This window comes from Suricata suricatta, chromosome 11 (genome assembly GCF_006229205.1).
Source record: "Suricata suricatta isolate VVHF042 chromosome 11, meerkat_22Aug2017_6uvM2_HiC, whole genome shotgun sequence".
NCBI lineage: Eukaryota > Metazoa > Chordata > Mammalia > Carnivora > Herpestidae > Suricata > Suricata suricatta.
This window is the reverse complement of record NC_043710.1, coordinates 108,869,510-108,883,724: the sequence shown is the minus strand read 5'-3', so window position 1 is coordinate 108,883,724 and position 14,215 is coordinate 108,869,510. Positions and strand designations below refer to the sequence as shown.

Below are 14,215 nucleotides of genomic sequence, written 5' to 3'. Positions count from 1 at the left end.
ACCCCCTCGCGCCCCGACCGCACCGCCCGCATCGCCGCCCCAGGCCGTCCGCACCTGGGGCAGGAGCCGCTCCAAGGCCTCCTTCAGCTGCCGCCGGTGCTTGCGACTGTACACGTGTCCGCGGCCACAGAAGAAGGTCTGGCGACACAGAGGGCAACGCTCCGCCGGCGCCATAGGCCCGAACCCGGTTTTCCGCGACGCGCAGCCGCCCTCGCTCCATCCGGTGACCCCTGACCCCCCCGGGGGCGGGGCGAACCCAGCGGCCCCCGCGGCCCCCAGCGGCGGGCAGCGCCACTGCGGGCCCTTCTGCGGCTGCGCGAGTCCTTTCCGGGGCTCCCCGTGGACGCGCAGGCCCCGCCGCCCTCCGGGTCCCCGGATGCTGTCTGCCTAGAGAAGGCGGCAGCGCCGCTGTGCAGATGCGCGGGACCCGCACTGGCCTTTGCCACGAGTCATGACTAGTGTGTACAGGGTGCTCACTGGTGTCCGGAGCTTTACCGTAACTACCTCACCTGGTCCAAACAGTAACTGCTCTTCCCGGCACTTTGCACATGGGAAACCAGGCGTGGAGAGGAAAGAACTTTGTGGAAGGTCGCACGGTGTTAAGCGTCAAAGGCGGCACCTGGGGCTTCAGTGTCCTTCGGTTCCAGCCGGCAGTAAGAACGCGGGCGGGAGGTGGCCTTGACCTGGGACCTAATCACGGCCGCTTTCTGTAAAGCTGTGAAGGGGAAGCTGCGAAGGGCACGCAGGCACTGCCGAGGGTTAGCAGACGTTTGTAATCCGTCCACAAGCACAGCTAGCGGCATTTTCATTCGTTACGAGCTGCTTTTCCCAGGACAGCCTTCCTGTCTGTCTTGCTCCCCTAAGCCTTAGGATCGAAGGTGAATTGCCCCCTTACCTGGCTGCAGCCCCCAAGAGCACCCCAAAATATCCTGGGGCCCAGCCCAGCCCTTCCTTCTGTAATGAACCCGCGGCGCCCGGGGGGCTCAGTCCGTTCAGTGTCCGGCTTCGGCTCAGGTCATGATCTCACGGTTCGTGGGTTCGAGCCCCGTCAGGCTCTGTGCTGACAGCTGGAGCCTGGAGCCTCCTTCGGATTCTGGGTCTCCCTCTCTCACACTTGCGCATGCTCTCTCTCAAAAATAAAATAAAAACTTAGAAAAAATTAAAAACAAAACAAAACAAGTTTTAGATTGTGCCAGACAGGGGGCACCTGGGTGGCTCAGTCGTTGAAGTGACCAACCCTTGATTTTCGCTCAGGTCATGATCTCACAGTTTGTGAGTTCAAGCCCCGAATCTGGCTCTGCACCGACAGCATGGAGCCTGCTTAGGACCCTCTCTCTCCCTCTCTTTCTCTACCCTTCCCCCACTTGCTCGCTCTCTCAAACTTTAAAAAAGGGTAAGGAAAAGAATGTGCCACACAGAACCAGCAGAGTCCCAAATTTCCCTTAGATTTGTTACCAGTACTGATGCATTTCCCTGGAGGGGCCACCATGTCCGTGGGTGGATAGTCAGTTAACTCTGCATAATTCAAGCCCAGAAAGTAGTCAGACTCCCGTTGAGATCCTGACTTCCTCTTTGAGCTTCCCTTTGGATTCAGGCCTCTGTCCAACGCGGCTCATTTTGAAGACGCCACAGCAGTTAACGGCTCGACCTCCCATCATTTCCCTGGGAGGTCAGTCCTGGACCTCGTCCGCCCAGAATTGCTCCTTTTCTGAATTCAAACTCTAGTTGTATTCCACCCACCACCTTCCATCCTCCCGTGTGGCCTTGCCTTCCGTCCTAACTTCAGGAAGACCTTCCGTTCTGGAGGATGCGCACTCTTACCCATTCACTCAGAAAGCTACTTTGGTTTTCAAACGGTGGCCTCCAGGTCAGCAACAGCAGAGTCTGGCGGCGTGTTAGAAGTGACAAGTCTGACTCAGATGTACTGAACCAGAAACTCTGGAGTGGGGCCCACCAAGCTCCAGTTTAATGAGTCCTTCAGGTGATTCTGATGATCAATCAAGTTTGAAAATTCCTGGTCTAGGGGCACCTGGGGGGCTCAGTCGGTTAAGCATCCAACTTCGGCTCAGGTCATGATCTCGCAGTTCGTGGGTTCGAGCCCAGCATCAGGCTCTGTGCTGACCGCTCAGAGCCTGGAGCCTGCTTGGGATTGTGTGTCCCACTCTCTGCCCCTCCCCTGCTATCTCTCTCTCTTTCTCTCACTAAATAAACATTTAAAAATTTTTAAAAATTTACTGGTCTAGGTCTTAGGTCCTCTTGGCTTCGCTCTGCCCGCTGGGCCTCAGGACTGTTCCCACCACACTCTCATGGCAGCCGCTCGCTTCAGCTGACCTTCCCAAGCCTCTCCTTCCATCAAACCTCAAATGCAGATCGACTCAGCCATCTTTCTCCCCCATCTGTTTTAAAGTAGGGTAGTCTGTGTAGTTTCGCCTTTTACTACCTTCCTAGCCCTCTGCAAGTTTGCTTTTGCAGCCGTTTCCCTGAAGTTTTCCACTACGAGTGTCCACTCAGTTGCCCACTTGTGTGAACGGGACTTGTGTGAAATGGAACTCGACATCTTCCGCTTCAGAACATCCGGATTTTCTTCCCTCACTGAAGGCTGCCAGCTGAAGCCTGAAGTCCGGGGAGGGTTATCCCGACACTTGCTTTTACTGGGTCCCCTTACCCACCCGACACACATTGTCCTATTGGATTTCTCAGATTCTTTTTATTATTTTTTTTAAGGTTGATATCTGATAGAGCGAGACAGAGTGGGGGAAGGGCAGAAAGAGAAGAAGACACAGAATCTGAGGCAGGTTCCAGGCTGTCAGCACAGAGCCCGAGATGGGGCTCGAACCCACAAACCGTGAGATCATGACCTGAGCGAAAGTTGGATGTTTAACCAACCGAGCCACCTAGGCGCCCCTCTGAGATTTCTCTTTTAGTTTTATTTATTTATTTTGAAAGAGAGAGAGAGTGAGAGAGAATCCCAAGAGGATCCATGCTGATAGCCCCAGTGGTAGGCTCCATCTCATGAACTGTGAGACCATGGCCTGAGCCAAAATCAAGAGTGGGGATGCCTAACCGAACGAGGAAGCCCAGTGCCCCTGGACGTCTGAGATGTTTAAAGCCTGTTCTCTGTTTTTTATTCCTAAAGCAAACCTTGTTTCGGTTCCCTTGCTTTCTCACTTGGATTCATATAAAATCCAGCTGGTTTCCAAGTGTCTGATCTATTGCAGCTCTTTTACCCTCTAGACTCTGGTTTTAAGAAAGTCTCTCAAATGACACTCTGGCTTGGGGCACCTGGTGGCTCAGTGAGTTAAGTGCCTGACTCTTGATTTTGGCTCAGGTCGTGATCTCACAGTTCATGGGTTCAAGCCCCGCATCGGGCTCTGTGCTGACAGCGCACCTGCACGTGTCTGTCACTTTTCCTTCCCACCCCATCGCTGCTGCTCTGCACCCCCAGCCCCCACCTCTGCCTCAGAGGAGCATCAGCAGCTACCCGCAGAGCACGCTGGCTTTGGGACAAGTATTAGCTGTTGTTCTCTAGACCCCGGGAAAGCTCCAGTGCGCCTCCTGTGGGAATTCTTCCTCAGCTCCGCTAGCACAGCTCACTGCTGTTTCTGCGCTTCCAGAGAATATGGAGTCTGCCAGTTAGAGAAGTCACTTGTGGCAAATCATGCATCTTTTTATGTTTATTTTTTTTGAGAGGGGGGAGGGGCAGAGGAAGAGGGAAACACAGAATCCCAAGCAGGCTCTAGACTCCGAGCTGTCAGCACAGAGCCCGATGTGGGGCTCGAACTCATGAACCACGAGATCATGACCTGAGCCGAAGTCGGCCACTTAACCAACTAAGCCACCCAGGTGCCCCATGCATTCTTTTTTTTTTTAAGTTTTATTTATCTTTAAAGTTTATGAGAGAGAGAGAGAAAGAGAGAGGACAGGGAAGGAGAACAGAGAGAGGGAGAGAGAGAATCCCAGGCAGGCTCTGGGCTGTCAGCGCGGAGCCTGATGTGGGGCTCAGTCTCACGAACCACAAGATCATGCATGACCTGGACTGAAATCAAGAGTCAGATGCTTCAAAGCTGAACCACCCAGGCTCCCCACAAATAGCCCATTCTTACTGCCTAGCGGGCCACACGCTAGGCTTTGGGGGGGTTGGACATAAACATGACTTATTCCATCGTCCCCGCAGGTTGCCAGTGTCGCTGTGGGGGGGGCGCCTTGGGGCAGGGACTGTGTTTTCTACGTTGCTTGGTTCAGTGGTTTTCTGGCCATCAGCCTGAACACCCTAGGACGAGAGCAAATATTTTGTGGACTGTCTTCACCACCTAGAAACGAATCTTACTAATAACATAACTGAGCTACACATGAGTTTTAAAAGGTCAGTATAACACTTTAACTGTAATGTAACAGAAAAATAAATGGAAATTATATTTCAACGGATAAACTATATTTGAAAGTATGAGATAGTTGGGAATGTGTACACACAGTGAGAAGCTTAGATTTAAGAGCTGAGGTTCGTATGACTATTGCAAGTACGTTTCCATTATATTGGTTGCCTGGGTGTGATAAATATGTGTTTACACACGCAGAACTGCCGCGAGTGCCGCAGACACAAACACAGTCTGATACGGGCAAGTGGCATTGGTGACTTAAATACCAGAGCAGCTTTGCTGTCAGGGAAGCGATTTTCTGAAATGGCAAACAACTCTTGGGAAACTTCCAAACCAAAAAAAGCACAATCATCCTTCGTTTTACGTAACAGTTGCATTCCTGGGAAGTTCAGCGCATCTTGAAGTGGTGCCGCGAACACTTTACGCTCAGGTAGGACACCAGGTCGGGTTCTGGGCGGGCCTCCCTGCCAGTGGCCTGGGAGAGAAGGGTCACTTCTCCGGGGCCAAAGCCAGCCTCCTGCACTGAGCTCACTGCCCTGAGCTCTGAGGATGGAGCCCTGTTTCTGGGCCGATCTCCTAGGCGAGAGGGGTGAGCGGGGCGAGCGGATGAGAGAGGTCCTCAGGGCCCCGTGGGAGAGTCAAGACGGCCTTCGGGCGTCGTCTGAAGGTCTGGGGCATTGCGATGCACCTTTAAACCTCATTCCTTTCTCGCCGGTTCAAGGGCGGGCAGCTCTGTGTTCCCCTGGGACCTGAGGCTGGCACCTGGCCCTGCCCTGGACACGTTCCTGCCACCAGGGAACCTACAGCAGCCCAGCTGGGCCGCGTGGAGACGGACAGCGGGGCCGGTGCCCATGTTGCCTCCCAGCCCCCGCCCCGCCCTCCCATGCTCCCACCCTCACAAGGATTAAATGGCAGCGGGGGGGGGGGGGGGAAGGGGGGATGAGGCTCAGGCTGACCACCCCATTTTCCGAAAAGGTCTTTCCTCTCGCTCTTCTCCTTGCTCCTTCTTGGCCCCCTGGGAGGGTCTGCCTTTCCTTCACCTGCCCCACAAGTGATGGGTTTCCTCAGGCTTCTCTCCATCGTCCCCAGCTGATTCCACCCCTCGGGGAGCGGGCGGCGCGGCTCCTTCGGGCCTGTGGCAGGGCGGGCTGCTCCGTGCTGGCATCTCCCAAGACTGTCCTCATAATCCAGAAAAATAATACTTGCTCCAGGCTCCTGAACGGGGCTGAGTATTTTCATCCTTTGAGGAAAGAGGTGTACGGGCTCCCTCGGCAGCAGGCCAGGCACCTGCCCTACTGCGTCCGGCACCGTTGTCAGCTGGACCAGGCGTCCTACTTGCAGCCTGAGAGCTGACCCCACCCCGTCCCCACCCTTAGACCACACACTTACACACACACACACACCTACACACACACACAGCTACACACACCCACGCACACACACCCACACCACGCACCCACACACACACCTACACGTGCGCATGCACCCCCCCCCCACACACACACCTACACACACACACACAGACGCACACCAGGCTGCTGCAGGTAACTTTAATAAGGGATCCGCTGACTCCCGTTTCTCGGATTTAAAGGTCAAAGAGGAAGGGCATCACGTCTGTAAGAAAAGAAGAGGGTCAACAGAATCTGTCTGCCCTTCGCAGCTGCTGTTCCCTCAGCCTGGACCACGTCACAGCAGATGACCTATTTTTCCCTCGAGGCCCAAGTGCCCCCCGGGCCTCCAGAAAAAGCACCTCCTCGGCGTGTCTCCGCCCATGCCGGCATCTGTCGCCACAGCGTGGCCGGGCGGGGGCCACTGCACTCAGCCGCTTCTCCATCACCCCCCCCCCCCCGGACCTCCATACGGGCCTGGCAGCTGGGGCCTCGGACCACTGCCGCCCTCTCCCGTCCCCGCGGACGGGGTCCCCCCGCGCACCTGGCCGGCTCATGGACCGCCTGATGCTGTCCAGCCGGCTGGCGGCCAGGGCGCGGGCCTCCTCTGCGAAGCGGCGGCGCCCCTGCTCCGTCAGCTTCCAGAGGCAGGAGCGGGGCCGTGCGCCCGGCGCCCCCTGCGTGCTGGCCGGCACCTTCTCAAAGCTGTCCCGGAAGCAGAGGTTGTGGCGGACGGTGTTCTTCCAGCCCTCGGGGGCCGTCCGGAAGAAGGGGAAATGCTGCCTGTGGACAGGGGGGCGGTGAGGAGAGAGACGTTCCTTTGGGAGGCGCCCGAGCTGGAGACTTCTCCCCCAGGCACCGGGAGCCGTGCCCCCCATCTCTGGACGCGGAGGAGGGCAGGCTGGCCTGGAACGGCGCTGCAAGCGGGCTCCACGCTGAGCACAGAGCCCAGGCGGGGCTTGGTCCCAAGGCCTTGGGACCATGACCTGAGCTGAAATCAAGAGCGGGCGTCCGCTCAAGCGCCTGAGCCACCCGGGCCCGCAAACCCTCGTCTTTTAAACCCAGTTGACTGCTCCCATCCCGAGGCTCATTGTCCTGCTTCCCTCCGAGGGTCAGGACTCTGACTTGTGACATGAGCGGGGCAGAATCAGGCCAACCAACTCCCACAAGAGGAATCCTGGTCAAGGAAGGTGCCGCCTGCAGGCTAATGTTCTGTCGCTCGCCTGCTGGACGGACAGGGGCTGAGAGCCCCCCACGCTCACGCGTCATGGTGTCAAAGCTAAATGCAAACCCCCTGTGTCTGGCGGCCCGGCCAAAGGGAAAGGAAGCACGTGAGAAACTGCTGGGGAAATCAGATTTTCTACTGGGTAACGCGACAGGGAGGACGCGAGAATTTCTGACCCAGGTGAATCTATGTTTTAAAGGACCAAGATATAAAACAGTTGGCGTTTTTTTAGATGTGAACGGGGGTGGAGGTGGATGTCTTCCCTAACACAGGATGCGTCCCACCAGGGGACGGCGCAGTGCCAGCGTCTGGGGAAGGGGGCCTGGGGACACACTCATCCTTTCAGACCCAGATGGGGGAACTGAGGCAGCAGCCCAGGGCCAGGGGCAGCTTGGGAGGTATGGGCCCTGACCTGACCCCCTCCGGTCCCCGTCCCTACAGGGCCCCCCTCCCGGTGGCACGTACCGAGTGAAACTGTAGATCTGCTGCACGTTGAGGCCGCAGGGGGCACTGTTTCTCAATGCCAGGGCAATGAGGTGGAAGTAATTGAGAGGGGGCCGGGACCACAGCCTCCCCTCCTGGCTGCCGGCCTGCCGAAGCCTCCGACTTTGGAGGGGGGCCCTTTTGTGAGGGGACGGGAGAGCCACAGAGGAGCTGTCATCCTGGTCTTCAGCCTCCTCTTCTGTGAGCTAGACGAGCACAGAGCAGGAGCTGGCCCCAACTCCACGGCCTCTCCTCCAGGGGTGCAGGGACGGGGGTGTCCAGGGCCACCATCTGGGCTTCTCCCCAACCCAAGGGCACAGCTGATTTCTGACCCCTTCAGCCCTTGGTGATCTCTGATCCCGAAGGAAACAGACCTCTCTGACGGCATCATCCCTATGCCCACCCTGCCTCCAGGCCAGCCCACGGCCCCAGAAACTCCTACCTCCCAGTTGCAGGGGGAAGAGGCAGACCGCTTCCGAGGGGGAGACTGCTCGCTGGAGGGCGAGGACGGTGGCAGCGACTCCCCTGCTGTGGACTCGGAGCAGCTGGCAGAGTCTTCCTCTTTGGGGGGGCCCGGCTGAGGGGAGGGCGGTGGGCCCGGGAGACCCTCCCCCTTACGAAGTTCTGGGACCTCCAGCCTTCCAGGGGGATACACGATGTTGGGGTTTACCCACATCCACAGGTTGGGCTCAAGAGCTGGGCCTGTGCAGAGAAAAAGGAGATGGCGTGCCACAGCCCCCCGGCTTCAGGGTCCGGCCCAGGCCGCGGGATGGTGCCAGAGAGCCCGCAACCCCCTACTCACCATCTTTGTCAGAGTTGGGTATTTTTCCCACAGGTACTTTTGGTGGCTCAACTATTCGAAGTCTGTATCTGGCAACTGGCAAAAAGAAAGACACAGGAGGGTCAAAATGTCCTAGGCTTCCCACTGTGGCCCAGGGTCCTGGATCAGGTGGCTGGGGGCCCTCCCCGGGGCGTTATGACACCATGTTCGACCTCTCGGACCTTGCTCCACACACACAGTCCCTGAGCCGTCCCAGGAATGCCCGTGGCCTTGGCCACTATCTGTTAGCTTAGGGCTCCCAAATCTTTCCCTCCAGCCCGGACTCCTCTGTTGCCCGTAAGCACCCCTGGCCCCGGAGGAGCTTGGACTCCAGATTCCCGCAGCTAAACTCCCTCCCCCTGCTCTTGCCCCTGTGCTCAGCAGGCGCCACTGCTTCGGTCAGGGATGTGGGAGCGTTCCTGACTTCTCTTTCCCACCCAGCCGCAACCCAGAAGTCTGTTTACCTGCTTTTCTCTAAAATTAAAAAATAATTGTTTTAATGTTTATTCATTTCTGGAGAGACAGAGTATGAACGCGGGAAGGGCAGAGAGAGAGAGACAGAATCCGAAGCAGGCTCCAGGCTCCGAGCTGTCAGCACAGAGCCTGATGTGGGGCTGGAACTCAGGAACTGTGAGAGATCACGACCTGAGCCACCCAGGCGCCTGGCTGCTTTTCTCTAACTAAATCCACTGCAGTTGGAGAACCTTCCTAAAATATTAATCCAATCTTGTCCCCTTCTGCTTAAACAGTTTTGATGGCTTCCCATGACCCTCAGGCCAAGCTGAAGTTCCTCGGGATGGCTGCAAGGCCCTGGCTCCCCCGGGCCTCCCCACCAGGATTGTGTCTTTGCCAGATGCGCTCTTCCGCTTCCTGCCGCCCTAGTTAATTGCTATTCACTCGTCACGTCTCTGTTGAAACATCTCTCTAAAGCAGGCCTTCTCTGCCTGTCCAAACACTTCCCTAACACACATTTTATCCTAATTACTTTGCTTAGAGCCAGTCTGCAGGACGGTCTTTTTCACTGCCTGGCACCTGGGCGGAGCTCCGTGGAGCTGGAGGAGCGAGGAAGCGGCGGCTAGAGTAAATCACCTTCTCCCGCAGACGTGGATCTCGACAGACTGAACAGCAGACCATGGGGCTGAGGGACGTGGGGGGAACCGAGTTACAGACAGACAGGGAGGGAGATGAACCATAAGAGACTCTTAAATACAGAGAACAATCTGAGGGTGATGGGGGGGTGGGGAGAGGAGAAAATGGGTGAGGGGCACGGAGGAGGGCACCTGTTGGGATGAGCACTGGGCATTGTGTGTAAGCACTGAACCACGGGAATCTACCCCAAAACCAAGAGCACACAGGGCACGCTGTATGTTAGCCAATTTGATAATAAATTATATTTTTTAAATTAGAAATAATAAAATCATCTGCAAAAATTAAAAAGAAATCTGTATGAGAACCTTCAGAGTGGATTTAATCGTATTCGCCAAAAACTAGAAATGACTCAGATGTGCTTCAGCGGGTGAGCTGTAGACAAAATGTGGTCCCTCGTACCAGGGGTACTAAGCAGTGAGAAGGAACAGTCATAAAAAAAAAAGAGTAAATCAAATCAGTATTAGATCTGCTTGGCACTATGCTGGCTCCGTGGGGCGAGTGGTGACTATTCCTACCTCCCCCCACGAGGACCAGCTGCGTGTCATCATCTTGCAGTTGAATCTCGGTTTTTGTCTGGAAAATGATTACATACTTATTAGAGTGCTCAGTAATTAGGATGCCCACTACATTGCTAGTACTGTTCAACATAGTATTTGAAATGAGGAAAAAGTAGGAAGAGATAGAAAGGAATATAAAGTCAGGAAGAAAGGGATATAAAGTCAGGAAGAAAAAGGCAAAACGAGCATTATTTATAGAAAAAATGTTAAGATAGAAACCATACAAAATCAATAGACAAATTATCAGGATGAATCAGAGCCTAGAAAGTCTGCTGGATATAAGAACAAATACTGATCAATAACGTTCCTCCAGACCAGCATGAAGAAACTGGAAAATGTAAGTTTTTTTTTAAAAAGGTATTGTGTGCAGTAGCAACCAAAATTATAAAGTATCTAGGAGTTAATCCATCAAAGAATGAACTAGACCTTCATGGGAAAAAGATGCAATCACTATTTAAGGACACGAAGGCCTTGAATACATGAAGACATGACACATTAAAAGATAACAATTACCCTCAACTTAATCTATACATTTTATGTAGATATTATAATACGTAAAAATTAAAATATTCAGCAAAGTAAAATCATGAACAAAAAAAATCAATAGATGATTAAAAAAAAGCCAGAAGAGAAATTTTCAACTCCTGAAGTTCTCAGCTTTCTACTAGACAACTTTTCACTTACTGATTTGTAGAAGCTAACACAAACCTATAAATGGGCAAAAGAGGGGCGCCTGGGTGACTCAGTTGGTTAGGTGACCAACTTTAGCTCCGGTCATGATGTCATGGTTCATGAGTTCAAGCCCTGCGTCGGGCTCTGTGCTGACAGCTCAGAGCCTGGAGCCTGTTTCAGATTCTGTATTTCCCTCTCTCTCTCTGCCCCTCCCCTGCTCTTTTTCTGTGTCTCTTTCCTTCAAAAATAAATAAACATTAAATTTTTTTTAAATGGGCAAAAGAAATGAATCAGTATTCATAAGGAAGGGATACCTGAATTACTAGCAAGATGCTCTCGGCCTTACCAGTAATAAGGACACAATAAAATAATACCGCTTTACATCATACTAACAAGAAATATAAAAACAGATAATACCAAGTGTTGGCAAAGACTCAGGGAACTAGAATCCTTTCTCACATTGTAGATCTGAACCATAGCTGGGCCTCTCCCAGTGAAGGGCTGATTACTACACCCTGGGCTCTACTCCTGGGTGTGCCTGTTCAAGTCAAGAGGGGAATTTACATGCTAATCTTCTTTAGTCCAATCAGTTGGGTGTAGATATTGATTAGTTGATTTAATAAATGCATTACATTTTTAAAGTTTACTTATTTATTTTGAGAGAGAGAGAGAGAGAGAGAGAGAGAGAGAGAGCGCGAGAGAGAGAGAGCCGCGCAAGTGGAACAGGGGTAGAAAGAGGGAGGAGAGAGAAAATCCCAAGCGCTGTCAGTGCAGAGCCCAATGCAGGACTTGAACTCACAAACCATGAGCTCATGACCTGAGCCAAAATGAAGAATTGGATGCTTGAGGGGCGCCTGACTGGCTCGGTCCGTTAAAGCGTCCGGCTTCGGCTCAGGTCATGATCTCACGGTTCGTGGGTTCAAGCCTTGCTTCGGGCTCTGTGCTGACTGCTCAGAGCCTGGAGCTGCTTCGGATTCTGTGTCTCCCTCTCTCTGACCCTCCCCTGCTTGCGCTCTCTCTGTCTCTCAAAAGTAAATTAAAAAAAACCATAAAAAAATAATAAAAAATAAATTAAAAAAACACTGTCAGAGAGCAGTGGCTTAAAAAAAAAAAAAAGAATTGGATGCTTGACTGACTGAGCCGCCCAGATGCCCGATTTAACAAACAAACAAACAAACACTTCCCTTATCTTCCCAGCTCCCTCCCTCCCCTCTCATATTATCCTTGGATGCCAGGACATCACCAATCCATTGACCTACGGCTCTGGAGTACTCTTCGGTAGAGCTGAATTTAATCAGGTGGTGGTTTGGCCAGGCAAGTGCCCCAAAGCCAAAGAGGGTCGCAGGGACTGACGGTGTATACGAAGAGAGCATATTTGACCATGAGATTCCAGGTTAGTTAAAGAAGGGAAAACAGAGAGCAGTAAAAAAGTGACACCACCAGCAGGTTGGAGTTTCTGTCGGCCTGCCTCCCTCCCTTCCGGGCACAGATGCTCCCCAGCCTTTTCGGGGATATGCTAAACCCGACCTCACGCCTGACCTCACGGGGCAGTCCTCTCCTCTGACCTCTCCCTCCGTGACCCACTTTTTTCACTTGTTTCCAGGAGACCGTGGTCTCTTGGTTTTGATTTCCCTGTTTGGGCTGGTTATCTCTCTTCTCTCCAGGATCTTTACAATAGAATGTCCCCAGGGCTCAAGGTTGGTCCTGTTCTGTCTTCTCTATTCTCACCCCTTAAATGCCACCCACATATCAAAGACTCTCAAAATATACCTCTCTCCAGGACTCCAGACTTACACATCTGTCTGCTCACTCAACATTTTTGCTTGGAAATCTAAAGAGTATCTCAAACTCAGGAGGTCCCGAACAGAAAAAAAATTCCTATCTTTCTCCCTAAACCTGTCCTTCCAGAAGCTTCTCCCATCTCGGCACTCCATCCTTCCACTGGATCAGCCAAAAACTTCGGAGGAGTCATCCTGTCCCTTTCAGACACTGCACATCCAACCCATCAGCGAGGCCAGCTGGTTCGGCCTTCTCTGCCACCGCCCTAGGGGGCCAGCCTACCGCCATCTCTGGTCTGGATTTCAGTAAGGGCCTTCTAGTCTGCCGGCTGCTTCTCTCTGCATTTACGGGTACCCTCAACACGGCACCTGGGTGATCTCTTCAGAGTATAGATCACGCAGGATCGGGTAACATAATGTGCAAAGTGAAAACGAGGGGTTCCTTGTTCAAAATTTAAAATGGTCTCAAGACAGTGACAGCAGAGCAGGCAGCGCCATGGGTCACGCACTCCGGAAGCCTGAATCCGGGCACTCCTCGGCTCAAAACCTTTCAACCTCAAAGTTAACCTTGAAGTCGGTAAAGTGGAAGACGGGCACTGCCTGATCTCTGCTCCGCTTCCTCTGAACCCCCTCTGTGTTTACTTCCATCCAGTTTCACCGGCTGCTTTCCTGTGCCTCAAGCACTGCAGACATGCTCCTTCCTTAGGACTTTCGCCCTGGCTATTTCTTCTGCCTGGAAATTTTCCCTCTAAATACCCTTCAACTCTCTGCTCCAACGAAGCCCAACCTGATGATCCTGTTTAAAACTGTGGCTGTCACCACCTCCCCACACCCCTGAGCCCTCGGTCCTGTGTCCTTTCCCCGTCGGCTATGCTTTTACACTGTAGACTGTCTGCCGCCAGTAGAACGTAAGCTCCACGTAGACTTGTCTGTTCTGTTCATTATGTATCAATAGTGTCTAGAACACTGCCTGGCAAATTAGAGGTGCTCAATAACTATTTCTTCATCAGCGAAGATCCAGGAATTCGTCAGCATTGCTGATGGTGGAGAGAGCCGGAGGCCATCCAGGTCTCCATCAGGAAGAACTTAAGTGCAGAAGGCAGTATATGCAGAAGGCAGAGGACCACCTGCTATCAGAAACAATGAGCCAGCAGCTCTCAAAAACAATGCGAGTATGGCAGAAAAGCAAACAGCCTTAAGTAAATGAAGGTCATCTATAAACATAAAATAACGTTAAACCTTAAACCCGTTTTCAAAGACAAACCTATCTAAAGACACTAAATCGCTTAGGGCAGATACAAGGGAGGGGGTGGGAGGGGAGGGGGGCGGGGGTGGAGCTGGGTGCACCGAAGGGGGACAAGGGGTTAATCCAAGGCTCCTGTCTGACCAGATGGCAATAATGGACCACGAACACGATAGGTGATGGCCTCCACTCTCTGCCCTTGAGGTCCGAAGGAAAAAAAAAAATCGTTGTTTGAAAGGCCACAACGGTCCGCTGTGCAAATATCCGTTCAGCAAATATTCGGCACCTCTACGGGTCAGTCAGTGTACTTACAGGGGGTTGGGGTGGGGGCACCGCCTCAAACAAAACTGGTAACTTTTTAAATACAGAACGAGTAAAATGGGAGTGCGCCCAATGGCGAGAGGCATCATGGGAAAAAGGCCCCGGTGAGGCCTAGAAGGTTCTGCGCCGCGGCGTGCGGTGTGGTGGAGGTGGCAGGCGGTGTGCTGCGGCGGGACCCACTTCCCGGGGGCTCTCAGTCGAGG

General features: G+C 53.3%; 2 protein-coding genes across 2 annotated transcripts in view; both read right to left on the bottom strand.

Annotated features, from left to right (window-relative positions):
• The window catches only part of CCDC84 (coiled-coil domain containing 84), a 6,709-nt gene extending 6,475 nt beyond the window's left edge, over positions 1 to 234 (bottom strand). Inside the window, exon 1 of the mRNA XM_029956005.1 lies at positions 55 to 234. Coding sequence (XP_029811865.1) covers positions 55 to 174 — 120 coding nt within the window. The 5' untranslated portion in view covers positions 175 to 234. The remainder of the gene's footprint in view (positions 1 to 54) is intronic.
• A 5,676-nt stretch (positions 235 to 5,910) lies between these two features.
• FOXR1 (forkhead box R1) overlaps positions 5,911 to 14,215 on the bottom strand; it is an 8,526-nt gene continuing 221 nt past the window's right edge. The window contains exons 2-6 of the mRNA XM_029957685.1: positions 8,275 to 8,354; positions 7,915 to 8,174; positions 7,455 to 7,678; positions 6,309 to 6,547; positions 5,911 to 5,990 (exon numbers count right to left, since the gene is read on the bottom strand). Coding sequence (XP_029813545.1) covers positions 5,962 to 5,990; positions 6,309 to 6,547; positions 7,455 to 7,678; positions 7,915 to 8,174; positions 8,275 to 8,354 — 832 coding nt within the window. The 3' untranslated portion in view covers positions 5,911 to 5,961. The remainder of the gene's footprint in view (positions 5,991 to 6,308; positions 6,548 to 7,454; positions 7,679 to 7,914; positions 8,175 to 8,274; positions 8,355 to 14,215) is intronic.